This window comes from Strix uralensis, chromosome 3 (genome assembly GCF_047716275.1).
Source record: "Strix uralensis isolate ZFMK-TIS-50842 chromosome 3, bStrUra1, whole genome shotgun sequence".
Lineage (NCBI taxonomy): Eukaryota > Metazoa > Chordata > Aves > Strigiformes > Strigidae > Strix > Strix uralensis.
In genome coordinates, this window is record NC_133974.1 from 17,508,861 (window position 1) to 17,525,766 (window position 16,906).

At 40.3% G+C, this 16,906-nt stretch overlaps 2 protein-coding genes and 1 long non-coding RNA gene across 13 annotated transcripts in view; 2 read left to right on the top strand and 1 right to left on the bottom strand.

The window, feature by feature from the left end:
- Positions 1-8,950, top strand: ITGB1BP1 (integrin subunit beta 1 binding protein 1). Of its 9 annotated transcripts, none has more exons than XM_074861591.1 (7): positions 1-54; positions 1,682-1,782; positions 2,617-2,695; positions 3,411-3,547; positions 4,708-4,800; positions 7,680-7,829; positions 8,565-8,950. In XM_074861591.1, the coding sequence occupies exons 2-7, from the start codon at positions 1,711-1,713 to the stop codon at positions 8,634-8,636; spliced, it is 603 nt and encodes a 200-aa protein (XP_074717692.1). In that variant the 5' UTR covers positions 1-54; positions 1,682-1,710; the 3' UTR covers positions 8,637-8,950. The 9 variants fall into 9 exon arrangements, with proteins under 9 accessions (XP_074717692.1, XP_074717694.1, XP_074717695.1 ...); XM_074861593.1 differs by having other exon boundaries at positions 26-54; positions 1,685-1,782; XM_074861594.1 differs by lacking the exon at positions 1-54 and adding an exon at positions 59-78.
- A 287-nt stretch (positions 8,951-9,237) lies between these two features.
- The window catches only part of ASAP2 (ArfGAP with SH3 domain, ankyrin repeat and PH domain 2), a 93,001-nt gene continuing 85,332 nt past the window's right edge, over positions 9,238-16,906 (bottom strand). For all 3 annotated transcript variants that reach the window (XM_074861586.1, XM_074861585.1, XM_074861584.1), the window contains 2 exons: positions 12,871-12,993; positions 9,238-11,903 (listed from right to left, as the gene is read on the bottom strand). In XM_074861586.1, coding sequence (XP_074717687.1) covers positions 11,829-11,903; positions 12,871-12,993 — 198 coding nt within the window. In that variant the 3' untranslated portion in view covers positions 9,238-11,828. The remainder of the gene's footprint in view (positions 11,904-12,870; positions 12,994-16,906) is intronic.
- On the top strand, positions 10,124-16,901 carry LOC141940557 (uncharacterized). The gene is made up of 3 exons (XR_012628012.1): positions 10,124-10,247; positions 16,325-16,483; positions 16,829-16,901. It is a non-coding gene; the product is annotated as an uncharacterized LOC141940557 (long non-coding RNA).

The window sequence follows — 16,906 nt, forward strand, 5'->3', positions numbered from 1 at the left end:
GGAAGGGGAGGGGAAGGGGGCGCGCGCGGGCGCACGGGCCGGCGGCGGGCAGAGGTGAGGGGCCGGCGGCGGGCTGGGGTGAGGGGCCGGCGGCGGCGAGCGCGGCCCAGGCGCTGCTGCGTGAGGCCCTCGCTCGGTCGTTGGGGTCGCGGAGGTCCTGGGGGACGGGGTTGGCGCGAAGCGTCCCCGGGAGGCGGGGAGGCCCTCGGCGGGGGGAGCCACACCGCCGCTGGGCGCTGGCTGCTCTGACAGGGGCTGCGCGCCTGCCTCGCTTCCCACACACACACCCCCCTCCCCCCTTTCTGTAGGAAGCAGGTTCACCGTTCTGTCATTTGTCGGGTTATCGTTTGGGGCTAGAGATAAAAACAGGAAGGAGAAAAGCCCGAGGCGGGGTGGCGGGGTGCGGTGCTAGCCTGCCTGGCTTCCCCGGGCCTCGCCCCGCCGCAGAACCCGGGGTCTGAGGCGGGACTCGATGCTTCCTGCATCCGTAGTGGAGAAGATGCGCCGCAGAAAGTGCGTGTGCTAAGTCAGGAGCTGCTAACAGCTCCTTATCATCTCAGGTATTAAAAAAGCTCGTGAAGTAGTAGTGCGCGTTAAGTTGTGCCTTCCTCAGAGACTACCGGCAGAATCAGCAAATCTGCCTGTGTTCTAGCAGCTGCTGCTCCGAAGGAGGGGCTGCTAGATCCGTGCTGGTGGCTGGCGGGACCCCCGAGGGACCACAATGCCTTGCTGCAGCACTTGTCGCTGAGGGTGGCTTTTGGTCTGCCAGGGACCAAGTGTTTGCATGATGACAAACACAGCAGCAGTCTGGGGACTGTAATAATCACAGTCTGCATCACAGATCTAAGTTCCTTCTTATGCATCTTCCATTATTTTATGCTGAGTGATTTTTATTTTATTGCAGGCTGCCTTCCTCCTTTGTCCTCTTTCTTCCACCTGCTCAAAATTTTTGAAGCTTTGTAATTAAAATATTCTCTGAAGCTGGGAAATAGGGTTTCAGCACTCCATGACAGGGAGCCAGCATCCTGCTTCTTGACACTGGCCAGCCAAATGTTAAGTGAAGTATCTGAAGTAGTAGGGCAGATACAGGAAAAATGCTTCTGGAATACTCTCAGAACTTCCAGTAACTCAGTTCTAAGGCAGTAAAAGTAACATGTTTCTTGCTTTAATTTTCAGGAATAAGTAGTAATGGCTGCTTCTAGAAGTACTGCAATCAGTAGTTCTTCAGAAGTAGAATTGTTTGTTTGGGTTTTTTTTTATTTTTTAATGGGAGAATAATCTTTGGAGCAGGGATTGCATTGGATGCACTTTGTAGGGCACTTAGAAATAAAAATCATCTAATGCTTTTAAGTGGGAATATAAATTTTAAATTTTGTTTTGTTTCTAAATCTCTATATATGCATAGATATAGAAACTGGATATGCATATATTAGAAACTGACCTTTGCAACAGTCTGTAAACTGGGTAGCAGCATTTTTTTTGATGAATCGGAAGGATAGGGAAGTTTTAGCAGACAGCTTGAGGGACTTTCCCCAGTCGCACGTGAAGAACACCAGAGGAACATTCTCAGAGTCTTTTACAAGTTTCCAGTTTTTGTCCGTTTTGGACACAAGTCACTGGTGTTTGCCAGGAACTCCTTCCCTTGATATGACAGCTTTAATTTTTATGTTTTCCTACCTAGAAGATCTTCCTCGATCCAATTATGAAAAAATGTTTAGAAAAGGGAAAAAACGACACAGCAGCAGCAGTTCACAAAGCAGTGAAATCAGTACTAAAAGCAAGGTAAGCTGAATTTGGTATGTACTCTGTTTATGGAAGCACTTTCATTCAGTGGTTTGCTTGCACTGATGGTAGGATGTGATTTCTGTAAAATGCCATGTTCCGCAAGGAGAAATTTCTCCTCCTCCTATTCCTCAGGTTGTGTTACGAAAGTTAAAAAAATCTCATCTGTTATAAAGCCCTTGTATTGCAAGATGAATGCTCAATTGCTTCCATAGTGAGGCCCACAAACACATAGTAAGGTTTGGAGGAAAAAGGAGTATGTTTGTTCTGTAGTGATCAATATTGTCTTTAAGAAGGTGCCTGGTGCTAGGTACCAAGAATGAGTTTATTCTTCGGTACTAGTTGGTTACTCAGTATCTCTAAAAATTATTCTTCACTTTGAATAATGTGTCCATTTTGTCTGATAGGTTTTGGAATGATCAGTTGAATATTCTGGATTTTCCAAGGTGCCGTTTCACTTCCCTTGCACTGCTATGTTATTTCAAGCATTGGTGACAAGCATGTAGTTGTCAATTTCTTCAAGTTAAGATGCAGTACCAGAAAAGTCTGGACATAACCTTAAGGTTCATTTTCTCTTTTTCTTTTATTTCCTCCTTATTTCAAAGTATTTGTGGACTTCTCAAGGGTTCCTGCTGAATTTATATCTACACTGAGGCAGAAAGATAGCTTCAGGAAAGGAATCGGTGGTGGTGTTTTTTTCTCCCTGTTTTGCAGTGCTGCTCAAGTAATTAGCATGTAAACACTGTTTTAAAAAAAGAGTTGAGGCAAGGCATCTAAAAGTGAATTGTTAATATGTTCTCAGTAACTTTCTGATTATACTATTTTTTTTCTTAGTCTGTAGATTCCAGTCTTGGAGGACTTTCCAGGTCTAGTACTGTGGCTAGTCTAGATACAGACTCCACGAAAAGCTCAGGTATGTAATCAGAGTTTGAGCAGATATGTATGGAACGGGATTAACTTTATGTGTGTTCCTATAAAAGAGCAGAAAATGGAAGAGGTTAAAATATGTATTTTTAATAATTGTGAGTGAATCTCTTAGCCTGTTGACTAATGCATGCATAGCTCTAGGCTTCTAAGGTGTCATTAATGATTGATCTAGGATTAAGTCACTCTTCAAAGGAAAGTGTCTGAGTAAGAAAAGTTTAGTTGTGTTACCAGTCTGTTACACAGCATAAATCTGGTATAACTTTTTGGAAGCTATGTTTCCTGCTTTTATAAGTTTACATTTGCACTGAAATAATGAGATTAGATTTTACTTGTTCTTGCTCACCAGATTACATGGCATCACTGCTGGACCAAACAGTCCATTTAAAACAAATATATATATAGAAAAGTAGAACCAGCTTTTATATGTTTTCTGATTCAAGGTTGTTAACTCCAAACTTGAATTAGTATAAACAGTGCTGTATCATGGATTCGTATGAAACTGTTCCTTTTACCGAGGGCTGTTCTGAATCAACCCAGGACAGTTCATTAAAGAGAGGAGTTATTATACTGTGGTAAGGTGAAGTCTTTGATGAAAGTCTGCAAAAATTTGGGAATTTAGTAAGTTAGTCCCATTAACACTAATTAGAATAGCACTACTGTTCTGGAATTCTTCAGAATTGCTGTGTTTTATTTTGTTGCAGGACAAAGCAATAGTAATTCTGATACGTGTGCAGAATTCAGAGTTAAATATGTCGGTGCCATTGAAAAATTGAAATATAATGAGAGCAAAAGTCTCGAAGGGCCTTTGGACTTGATAAATTACATAGATGTTGCACAGGTGAGTGGGTTACAAAAGACAATGCCAACAACATCAGAACATCTTAAGCTTAGGTGTATTTCTTTCACATTATCATGTGCTCTGACATCTTTCTTTGTAAATTTTAGACTTACTAGAATAAAATAACTTACTTAAACATACCTTAAGCTATGAGTCTCAAGAGCTGTCACACTCAATTCCATCGTGTTGAGATGATGCACCCAAAAAGCCTCTTTGAAGAAGCAGGCTCAGAGCACAGTCCCTTTTTATGAGTCATTACTGAACAAGTATCCCAACTGAAAGTTGTTACATTGTCTTCAGCACTGTTAGGACTAGTATCCAGGAAAGAATATCTCCTCCAGATTTTCTCAGTTCTGTAGAAGTTTTCCTGTAGAGGAAAATGTCAAGTTTCTGCTTACATGTGTGACCAAAGAATCTGAATAATATTTGGGTCATCCTTGCCAAACTCGGGTTACTTGTACTTATTTTTCTGTAACTGGTTGTTCTCATTAGGTAGCTGACTGTTTGTACCTTTAAAAGCACAGAATGTTTATCTTACAGCAACTTTACATTTAAAGTATCTGAATATTGGCTAAATCTGTTTTTACAGCCAAATAATGAAATTGCTGCCAGTGTGGAACATAGATCACCCAGGGTCAGTGCAGCATGACAGGGCATGCATTATTTTTAAGCCCATCCGATTTGACCACAGAGCCAACCCCCCCTGAGATAATAAATTCCTTTCTGGAATCATGTAATATTTAGAACAGAATAGACTGTTTCAGTTGGAAGGGACCTACAACCATCATCTAGTCCAACTGCCTGACCACTTCAGGGCTGACCAAAAATTAAAGTATGTTGTTAAGGGCATTGTTCAAATAAACACGGACAGGCCTGGGGCCTTGACCACCTCCCTAGGAAGCCTGTTGCAGTGTCTGACCACCGCTCCTGGTAAGGAAATGTTTCCTGCTGTCCAGACTAAACCTCCCCTGAATATATTTCACATAATGTTACGAGATTGGACGAGTGCAAGAGTGGCAGGCAGACTCCACACAGCCAGAGATGGGCAGTGATGTTGCTGATCCAGTGGACTGAAGTACACACAAACACATTTTCTATTATGTATATTCATTGTTCATGTTCTGTCTGCACTAAAGGCTTTTGTTTGTTTCCCTCCAAAGCAAGATGGAAAGTTACCTTTTGTTCCAGGTGAAGAGGAGTTTATTATGGGAGTTTCCAAATACGGCATTAAAGTTTCAACATCTGATCAGTATGTAAGTGATTCACAACAAACTGTCTTTTTGGTGAGAGCTGAAAAGTGCTTTCATTTATTTCTCTGACAGATGATCTGTGTGACCAAAATGTCACTTCTGGCTTTAAGCAAAAGTAAAACAAACAAACAAGCTCTCACAGCAGCACTGCTTCATGTTGTATCTCCTCGGGGGTCTCTTTATTTTCCTGGTTGGATTGGTTGGATTTATGACAAAAATCCATTCCTTTTGAGCTAGAGCACCAGACAGAAGGCAGGCAAGCCTTTATGCTCTTTGGGCACATCTTCCTTTCTCTGTGGCTGTCCTGCCGTTCTCTCATGTGGAGAAGTAGCACAACTGTGGTGGCCAAGACCACAGGTTCCTCAGCCTGAGTTAGTAATGTAATTCCTGTTGATGTTATTGTGGAGAGGAAAAAACAAAGGATGCTTTTTTCAAGAATAACTGAGTTGTCTTCCTCTTTAAAGAAGTTTCAGCCTTGCAATTCTAATCCAAGAGTGTGAGTTCATTCCAGCATTAAAGCCTTACGATTCCACTTTATTGATCAAGCCTATTTTTTGTTTGCATCATTTCCTACATGTAGTTTATTTTCCTTCAGCACACTTAAAGTAGCTTTTTGCTAAAAATAAAAATCCGGTCCGTTCCCCAGGGCCCTCCAGTTGCCTTTGTACTGCAGGCTTGTGGTTTCCTTCTGGTTGCCCTCAGACCCCCAGATACCATAAATACTTGGCCTTATGAAGTCATGACCCACCAACAACCCAGCAATGCCTGTTCACAAAAGCCTCAAGTATGAGGATGGTGAATGGCATTGCTCAATAGCTGAATACTCTGAAGAGAGCCAGAAAGTTTCCTTTGGCCCCTTCAGAAAATAAAACACTTGTTTCTAATGCCTGGGGGAGCTTGTAGTAGTTGGTACTCAAACTTTGAATTCTTTTGGGTCCTGTTTTTGCTGTCCTTCTAAATTCTTAATTCTCAGTAAGAACATGAGTTATGCTGTTATTTAAATTCCTTTGTACTTTGATAAAGATCAAATGGATAAAAGTCTTAAAATTACCTGTCACTCTGTCTTCAAACTGAAAGCATGCACAAGCTGATGAAGCCTCCTGTGATTAAGCTAGCTTACACTGGCTTTTTATTGCATTGCATTGTTTCCCAAATTCTGGCTTTTTGCATCTCTGTCACTGTTGACATTTAATCTGTCCTTTAGTATGTTAGTTCATCTAACTGTTTTCATAGAGTTCCAAGACGGAAAGGTTTTCTCTGCATTTGTACTAAGAATTCAGTCTTTTATGACTTTGGGGGAGAGTTGAGAGTTCTGTGATTTGTAGATACCTTTGCAGGTGAATAGGCAGCTGTTTATTTCAGATGCCAAAAAGAGACTGCAGGATACAAAATTTCTCCTCACAGATTTCAGCCAACATTTGAGAGATTATTCCATTAGTAACTGAAATACATACAGCTATGTAATTCACTGATACATTTCCATTGTTTGTGGATGCAACCACTAGAAACCAAAGGCAAAGTATTTTTAGAAGTCACACAGGCTTTGGTGTCATTCTGTTCGCACTCTGTTTGCCTGTATTTGTACATTATATATACGTACACACACATATGATAGTTTGTCCATCTGTGATCTCATTTCTCTCTCACCTGCAGAATCCCCTCGTAGCCAAATACTGGAAGGAGGGGAGGAAATTAATTTACAGGGGGACAGTGTACTTTAAAGATTTCTATTCTCCCTCTTTTAGTGATAATCCACATGCACATTAGCACTGTAGCAAGGTCCAAGCAAGCAACTCTAAAAAGTTACAAGTGATGTGGAGGGAAACCTTGGCAACTTTCATACAGAGACAGGAGAGTTGATTCAGTAAGTTCCACGTCAGCTCCAGCTGCCTTCGGTGTGGTACGACAGGTGGTGATGGTACGAATAATTGTGAGTGAAGGTCAGGGATGGAGATGTTCTGCAGGGGGATCTTAGGAGTTCTGGTAGAGGGCTGTTCCTTGAGGGTTTCGTAGCTGTCATTAAGCTCACTGTCCATTTTACAGCTTTTGTATCAAAGTGGATGTTTCTTTAGACCCTTCAGCTACTGATGGGGAGAAGGTGTTTGATGCCATGAACATAGAAAAAGAGCTGTCTTGAAGTCGTGAGACCCTAGAGGTGGTATGACTGGAATGAATCAGATGAGTATTAGCAGTTGGGTAGGATGCATTGAGAAGAAAGGCTTTGTGTAGGGTCGGTCTGCAGGGGCCTTCTACTGGACAACATCGACCAGTCCCTTTTTGGAATGGTCAAGGTCAGAACTGTTGGGACTGCGGTGAAACCCTGCGACTGTGGTGGAGAGCAGAAGGCTCCCAGACTAGATCTCTGCAAGAGTTGGGTCCCATGGTGTGGCTCAGGCCCCAAGTAGCTACCCCCCTGCCCCCCAAAGCAAGTAACCTTGTCCATACCCTCTTCCAGGAACAGCTTCTCATGTGTACTGTCCCCAGAACTGAGACAGGGGGTCTGGAAAAATACTGGAAAAGTAAAAACTGGTTTTAAGTTACCTCTGTGCCAGAGGTACGGCACGTGCCACCTGTCCTACTCACAGAGGGCGAGTGGGGATAGGTGGGAAACAAATGTGTGCTTTTGCAGTATGGCCAGGAATACAGTCCACATATGAATGCAATTCTGAAATAGAAGCAAAAATTAAAGCTAAACCACCACTTATTTTTTTTAAATCTTGACTAAACACTCAATTAAAACAATATAATTTTGTCAAGGAATACTTTTTTCCTGTAAATAAATCTGAAGTCTTCTTTCCTAAGAGAGAGTATCAAAATAGGTGGAAAACTGAAATAGCTGTTGCAGTGTTCCAGAGTAACTTTCATTTGCCACATGGTTTCAGGACGTGTTACACAGGCATGCCCTCTATTTAATTGTACGGATGGTCTGCTATGATGATGGTCTGGGAGCAGGAAAAAGTTTACTGGCTTTGAAGACGACAGATGCAGCCTCTGAAGAATGCAGCCTCTGGGTATATCAGTGCAATAGTTTGGTAAGAGTTTGTTTACAGTATTTAATTCAGCTGTCAGTATTTTGATTGTAAAGGGAGATTCTTGAATGCCAGGCCCTTGTGAAAGCTTCTTGGCAGGAGGGGGATTGCTCAGTTAAAAAAAATAAGTATAAATGTGCCCTGGCTGAGGAGGGCAGAAAAGGCCTGCTGACTGCATTTGATCAGCTTTGAGGAAAAATACCTACATTCCATAAAATTGCCAGTGAATGTCATGTCTGAGAAAGCTTTTTACAATCTAAAGAGTGCTACTGTAGCTGCTAGGGACAATTCACTGTTTGTATTTTTGTAGACAAAAACCTCTTAAGATTGGACAGAGAAGGGAGGGATTGAGTAATGATTCTGGGAATAGACCAGGCATTCCTGTTTATAAGCCAGGGAAGTGATCCCTTATTAAGAGTAGGAGAATTCAGTGTCAGGATACTGTGATATGACACACACCCTTAGCAGCACTGGGGGGACACATGAACTGACTTTCTGAATGCTGGTGTCATGCTATGATGTAAGCTAACAACTCTGACTCATTTCGAAAGAGCTCATTTAAAACAGTTTCCCACGTGTCATTGCAGACCACAGAAATCAAATTAAATCTCACTTGTGCCACTCTGTTTTGCACGTCTGCCAAAAGAATGATAAAGGTCACATTCTGCTTTAAATGGGTTTTGAGACATTTAGAAGTTTTTCAGAAAGTGTTAATGTGCATGTTTGGGGCTTTTTTAGGAACAAGCACAAGCTATTTGCAAAGTGTTATCTACAGCCTTTGACTCAGTTTTAATGTTGGAAAAGTCCTGATTTTCTTCAGCAGCACATGACTGTGTAGTACAAGAAGCCTTTGTGTGGGGAGGAAATGGGGCTCCTTGGTGATGCCACAGCCTGGCTGTAGCTACACACAAACCTAGAAAGGACCTGCTGTGCGGAGAAGAGCCGTGCAACCTTGCACATGGTACTCTGTCATTCCCTAAACGTGACTTGAAGACATTATTCCATCTTCAGTTTCCAGGACAATACAGAATTTTATATTTAACATGATTGTTTTTCCTAAATAATGTTTTGTATATTAATGTCCATATTGTAGAAATGTAAAATAAAACTGACACTTGCTTCTATCTCTTTGTCTGAAAAACAATTTGTTAAATTTCAGTTCTGCTTAACCTATATATCAGAATAGAACAAAAGCAAAGCGATTGTAACAGATAGTCATTTGGTGCTTTACACCTCTAATTTAACCTTAGGTGTGCCATCTACACAGTTTCTACATGAAAATAAACTAAAAATCCACAAGATGTATACATTTTTTTGCTTAAATGCTACTCGTTTGTATTTTTCATTTTACACATTGAAAAGAAGAATAGTGCCTAAGCAAGGCAGAGTAACAGAAGAGAAGTAACCAATGTGATTTTAAAAGTAGTTTTATTTTTCCAGACATTTGACTGGTTAACAAGAGTAAAATTTATTAATCATGCTCTAATTATAAATCACTGCATCCAGGACATTGAAAATAAGAGTTGATTTTAGGTTATACAATATATACAGTTGCTCTGCAACTAAACAAAATAAAAACAACTGAATTGAATATTATACATCTCATAGCATTCTAAGCTGCATTTTAAGTGTCACTTGCTCCTTTTTAAACAGTTAACACAGCAACCTAATAGTTTGTCTATTAACAGGTTTTTTGAATCATTATTTTAAATCAGATTTGAAAAGTTGTATGAAATATGCCAAAATTTTGGACTTAAAATTCTTAATTTTATATTATAAATAGATATCTACAGGCTCTAGAATTTCTTTTTCCTCTGCCAGAGGAGCAAACTTTGAGAAACATGAAAAATCAAGGGATAAATTTCACTTAGCTGCTCTTTATTGGTCCTCAAGATTTTAGCTGTCTGCACCGTTAGTGCTATTAAGTTGTATTCTACAAGTTTCCTAGTTTTTCAGTGACCAGTGAAGAAGGTTGTGACATTTTAAAGTGTATTCCTCTTCTAGCAGAACTCAAGGAAAATTTGCATCATTGTTTAACTTTACGAGTTGTTACATATACTATAAGATTCTGTGTTAAAAATACTGTACATTAGGAGATCTGTGCAAAATAATATGCCCATTTACTCTCTAGACTCTATCAGGGATAGAAACATACAAAATAGTGTTGCAAACTGAACATATCAGTAAGTGGATAAAACTGTAGTGCTAAACTATTACTCTCTATCATTTTACTGGGAACTTTGAAAATACAGACTAATTTGCTTCAACTTGCAACAAAAATATCTTGAAACGTTCCAGTTTGTTCCCCATTTATACTGCAGCAACAGCATCTAGGAAGTGAAAGTTCTGCGTATACGTGGCTGTACCCACACGTTTGAGAGGCTGCCAACCAACTGTACCATGTAGGAAAGGCGATACAAGGTAAGATCAGTGTTGCTCTTCCAGCACTAACGCAACGAGATTTTTCTCCCAATAAGCATATAGATGGTGGTGGCCTATTTTCCATTCCGTTCAATATGAAATGGCCAATTTAAACACCATTTGTCAGAAATTCAAAGTTCTCTTGATAAATCTAGAGATACAATATTCACGAAACGTGATCAAAGCCAATGTGACCTAGACATTGATTTTTCTTATCCTATGCCATCAGTTGTCTCCTGTAGCATAAGCAAAACCTGGTACAATTTCACAATATACAAACATCAAAATGACGTCAGATTTGTGTTGGTGTTTTGTATTTCATTAACCAACTGGGAACTATCCATGGCCTAGCCTTTGTTCACAAATCAGTAAAACAAATTTAACAACAGTGTAGCTACCATATATGCGGGTATATTATATAAATACAGAGTGAGTTTGCAAACCATCATTGTTTGCAAGGTAGTGGCACACAAAATTTTATAAACCAGAACATAACGTAGTGTACTGGTGAGGTGTCGGATACCTTATTGACCAAGGATAATTATCTAAGCGTTCCACCAAATATGTTCTCTCTGTGAACACATTGCTGGGTGATTTAAGAAAACTCAAGAATTTAAAAACAAAGTCTAAACACTATAATGAGACAAGTGTAAGAAATGCTCTGCAATCCATCATCATAGTTAAGTACATCTCAGGAAGTGCAGTTTTCATATCCTTGAGTTAATGTAGTAACTCATTAATATTGCCATAGTTTAATTAACCAGCAGTAGTCACATTAAATGACCAAAATGGATGTAACATACATAAAGAACATTCAAAAAACAGGTTCTACACACGTGCAGCATAGAAAAATGAAACAGTCTCAAGCTCACAAAATTAGAACTAGAAAGTTCAACGACTAACACAGATTTCAGATAACTTTAAGCAAATATCTACATCCATTCTGAAAGAAAGAAGTTTCTCCTGTGGTAAACTGAAATACTTTTTCACTTTTACGTGGCCAAAGACACCCGGATTAAGATAATTTCTTCTGTAATTGTTGACATCCTGGATGACAGCCAGTATGGCAAGATGCTGAATGAGTCCAATTTAGAACTACACAGCAGCTTGCATGTTTTGGTTCCAAGGCTTCAAACGGTATCAAGAATTGGATAAATTCACTGCCCTGTTAGATACACACAATTTCTTTTGACTGGGGAAGCAACACTGAACTGTGAGATTGTCATGTTACGAAAGGGAGAATAAAATTACAGTGAATTGATTGAAAAGAACATTTGTGATGTTGTGATGTTCACACACTTAGATGGATTTTGATTGTTAAAGCTTTTCAGTTCACCTTGAAAAATACAGGAAGAGTTGTTTTTTTTAAAGTGTAAACTGCTCATGAGAAGTTTTCACATAGAAAAAAGTTTTAAAAGTCCCAAAATCAGAACAATGGCAATAAAAAAGTAAGCTACAGTACCTAGGACTTGGGCAGTGCTCTGGCAAGGTGTCTGCAGATAGGTAGATGAAATGAAATAGAGCAAAACTTATTTCTGTGACCGCTGGAAATGAGAAATGTCTCCACTTATCAGTAGCAATTTAGTCAACAATAAAGTGCACAAATGATACAGGGAAAGCTCCTTTCCGACTGGGATCTCCATCAATATGACCAATCTGAAAGAGTCCAGATATTTTTCAAGTTAATCTCAAAAAAGGCATTTCAGTATCACCACAATTAATACCAGCGACCTTCCTGCCTGTAGTATGACCAGCCTCTCCCTACATCTTTTCTGCAGTGGTGGTCTTTTGCTTTTGCAAATGGGAGACATCAGAAAATTCAGTCCAACAAGGTGTATTTGTTATTCAGCTATAGACATTTTTTTTTTTGAGTTCTGTTTTATCCAGTTCTTTGAAAGTAACATGTCGTAATGCAGTACCACTGCTACATCATTTCAGTGCATTTTGTGATGCCTGGCAGCCCATATCCTGCCTCTGTTAAGTCGCTTCTGCTTCCCCCCCTCTTAACAATCACTGAAAGGTAAAAGGATGGATCAGGCTTCAACAGTTTTGGGGTTTATATGCATCTATTTGTGTTTATACAGCATTATTGTCAATTTAGATGCAATCTGAAGTTCTATTCTTTGCTAGCTAACAATAAGAGTAAGGCAAGTGTTCTCATGCATAACGATTTTCTCAGACTTTGCTTTAGCTGATGAGACTCTGGAGTGTAAACAGTTGAGACGGTTTCCCAGCTCAAAAAGACCATTTCTCAGTCTCAGTCAGCTAAGAATTAGGACAATACAAAGCTGTCTTCTGAGGCCCGACATACAGCATCTGCAAGGAAGATGAAATAGTAGCAGGTTCTTAAACTGCTAACACCCCCCAATCATTTCCTGAATCAAACAGACCATGTCCCCTGTATACTGTGAACCCTACTAACGAGATTTTTTTTTTATGAATGAGAAAAGACAAAAACTTTTCTGAAGTTTGATTTCTGAACAAAACAAATTTCTGGAATCAGGTTTCTATGAGATGAAACTTTTCTTGTTATTTGGAAACCCAGTGGGGGATTTTCTGAAGTCAATCTCTAGATTTCATTTATTTTTTCCAAATATGTTGATGGAAAATGCAAAATACTCACCCACCACTCCTGATCTTCTTCACCATCGACTACAATAATATCTCCCTCTGAAAACGTTAGCTCATCTGGGTTATCTGCTACACAGTTGTAAATTGCTTTTACTCTCTTGGGTTTAGTTTTTGACTGAAATATAAAAGTAAGTAAATGTAAATAATACAGCATTGAAGAGACAGAATAGAGTTGGGAGTTGATTTAAAGAAAGCTTCAGAACCGCTTCCAACCCTTATTTTTCATAGGTTAGAGTTCAGCTACATCTTTTATGCTGGGTGCTTGTGCTCCAGGCTGAATTTGGCAGGATCCAAAGTCTTTCAGAACCACTGTGCCACAAGCATGGGCCAGGTTTCCCTTAGTCCAGGCTCATCCAAACCTGTCTTCAGAGCTCTACATCACTGCAGCAAGTATGATCTTATTCAGAAGATGGGGTGATCAAGATCAAGTGCTACACAGCAAGTGTAAAAGCACCAGCATTATCAGAAACAGGCCTGAGCCACCGGCCATTACACCCCTTCTTCTTAATTTGCTAAACCCATTTCAGCAGTGTACAAACCCTCTGAAATGTCCTCTGCCCCTCTGTAATGTTTTGAGTACTACAAGCCACAGGAGTGGTTTGGCAACTCTTCCAATAGGAGTTTAGTAAGGAGTTGCAATATTCCAATATTGCAGTGGGACTCCAATCCTAGTTGTGTTCTATTTGAAGCGATGTCAAAATTGTTTTTCTCTGGTATCACTGTATCCACCATCCTAACCTCACACCTCTCCCAGTGCAACCCGGCCTGCATTTGTTTTCAGCCTCCTCATTCTCTGTTGCAGACCAACAATAACACTACCTACACAGTGTTTCCATGTGAGGAGTGGAGAGGCACAGGACCTGGAAGCAGAGCATAAGCCTTCTACCATGAGTCCACCCTCCTCCCCAGTTTGCCCAGCCCTAACCAACAAAAATCTCTCCTTTCTACCCTAAGATGCCAGAGCAGAACTATAAGTGCCATTTAGGTCAAGAGATGTCTATTAATGCAGTGGGTGTTTGGGACAGAGGCTCCAGATGGGATAAGGGAAAGAAGGTCTCATCATCATCCTGGAGTTCCCCAGAGACTGGTCCCAGTCCCTAGTTAGGTCACCCATGGAGCAGGAAGCTTGTGAGGGGAGAAGAGACTCCATCCACAAGTCCACTTCTCTCCCCAGCAAAATGCTCCTCTGTGGACAGTACTGCCCAACAGCCTCTTAATGGGCCGTTTTGTTAGAGCTGAGCACCAGTTCTCCACCTTAGAGAAGTGACATTATCCCCAATTTACAGTCAAGCAGCGGATGGGGAAGGAGGGAGGCAGCATCATCGTTATGCTCCTCTGTAAGCATCCATTTGCACTTCAGTATAAAAAAACCTGACCTGCCCAGACCAGGCATACCCTTAGGCTCCATCTGTGGGGCACACCCCCCAGGGCTGGCAGCCTTGCACAGCATCATAGCAATTCTGCCAGGTGCTCCATCTCAGTCAAGTTACAGTTTGAACCACGGCACCTTTTAGGTCAAGAGGGAAAAGCTTCACATCAGTACAACAGTGACATAATTAACAACTTCAAAGCACAGTAATTACAGGTATTTCTTGTTCTTTAGAAGGCAAAGAAATTAAAATAGATCCCAATCCCAGAAGACTAAAATCTTCCAGGAAGAGTTTCCCATGTATCTACAATATGGTTTCAAAAATCTAAAATACACATTGGAAAAAAAAAAAAAAAAAAAAAGATGCATCAGGAGTTTCCATCTGACAAATAGGCTATTGGGCAAATGCACTGTACGGCAGATAAGCCACTGGCTACATGTGCATGTACAACTAGACCTCTTTTTTCTTTAGTCAAGGAGCCCTTCTGCAATCATTTCCTAAATCTGGGCTGGCCTCTGGATTCTCTGGCAGGGTAAAGACTTAGCAAAAAAGCCTGGAGTATAAGGCTAAATGGAGTGAATTAGCCAAAGTACTTCAGCTAGACTGATCTAGCTAAAGCTCTTTAGCTAAGGGGCCCTTGACTAAATCTCAGCTAAGATGCTTTAGCTAGATTGATTTAGCTAAAGCACCTTAACTAGCACATACTCCCTGAGCCAGGCTTCCCTTACTCTTCTGTACTTTGACAAGAAGAAAATCATCCAGCTGATTCTCTCAGTCTCCCAAAATTCACCTTGCTGAAGCCCTAGAGACATCTGGAGAGTCAGATTTGGTTTTCATACGTGCAATTAATATTAAATTGTGGAGACATTGTGACTGTTCCAAAAAACCAGCCAGGATACCCCATTCACTCATGAGTAAAGCAATTTGTCCTATAAAACAAGGAGGGAGACAACACCACAGAAAACTACTGCAACCTTAATTTATACAGAAAGCCAGGTAAGGAGGTGTTTCAGAACTGACAGATGTGTTGAAAGGATGTATCCAGTGCTCACACTTGAATCCCAGAACACACAACAGAAACTGTGATCAGGGTCCAACAGCTTCACAGAGTAAATATGGCAATTCCCTTGGTGCACGTAAGCAAAAGGGATAGATATTCCATTTTACACTAATCAGACTATTTAATTTTATTGTGGCCTAAAACATGAATGTTATTTTGATGCAAGACAGAGTATCTTGGTTAAACAAGAGTGTGGGAGGCAAGAAAACGTAAGATTTTATACTCCCAACTAGTTCAAGATGAACTCCAGATGTCTCTGTGGCTTTTCAGCATTATCAGATGAAAAACAGCTAATCGGAGTTCTAAGAGCTAAAGACAAATGTGCAAGGCAATGTGCACACAATGAAGTCTGTTCTGGAGAGTTACTATTTCAGTAGACATGGTTAAGGAAAAACGGGTGAAGGGAGACAAGACAGAGGACTGAAGAAGGCAGGTCTTTTCATTACAGCCCATTAATAAGACAATTGCAGATGCAGGAACAGCACATCATCTACCTCTCAGTTCATTATTTACCTACTGAACCACACTCCTACACAGAATGTAAAGCATGTAAAGCCCAGACCTAGTCACATACAGCATCTCAAGAAGTACGGACTCTCCAGATTGTGATTTGCTTACTGCAGAGAAATACTGTCGTGATCAAGCATATGGATGTTTTATGTTTATCACATAAGAGAGCAATATAAAGTCTGAGCAAGGACCAAAGACCCAGCTGAACCACACATAATGCAACAGCTCAACTGGAAATGCATCCCTTTACCTGCACCAGTATAAGAATACAGCTATTGACACTAATATGTGCGCTACCGTTCATGGTCCTAGATGATAAATAACTAAGAGTATGAAAAGGCCACACAATCAGATCAAGAGTCCATGTAAATCCAGTATCTCTTTTCTAATAAGGCTGGTGGCAGGGTAGAGAAGAAGAATATACAATACTTCCAGCCTTCCCCTTCACCCTCCTTCTGGTTAGGGATGTCTCAAGTCTGATGTGGTTTCTGTGTTCTTACCAACAGATTTCTCTCCTGTCATCCAGTGAATGCCTGACAGATATGCAAAGAGAACCAACTGCACAAAGAACCAATTTCTTTTGTTTTGAGCTTGACTCCTACTAGTCTTGTCTGAAGCCAGTTGATCTACCTATGTGAACAACTCTATCTGCTTCCATTCCAAAAGTAAGCACAAAACCTCCCTTAGTACTTACTTCACTGAAGTTTAAGAATGAAGTTACATGTGATCTACAAGTGCCTCACTTATCAAGCTTACCTACCTTCAGTAACTCAAATCATACATTCTGTGGATTGTGTTGGTCACATTTTGACACAAAGAATCCATGCTTCTTTTCTTTGGTATCCCTTTGGTTTTTGTTAGTTTTTTGGGTTTTTTTAATTTAAAATCACATACTATCATATAGGAAATGTAAGAAAAGTTTTCATAAATATTTAGTACAAGTCACACACATATTTAACACAGGATACAGGCTTCGTATTTTCATGATTCTCACGCTTTCTCCGTAACAGGATACACTATTATGTCAACAGCATGTTTGATAGAGTGCGGAAGTTTTTATAAAATCAGAATGCAAATCATCTACTTAC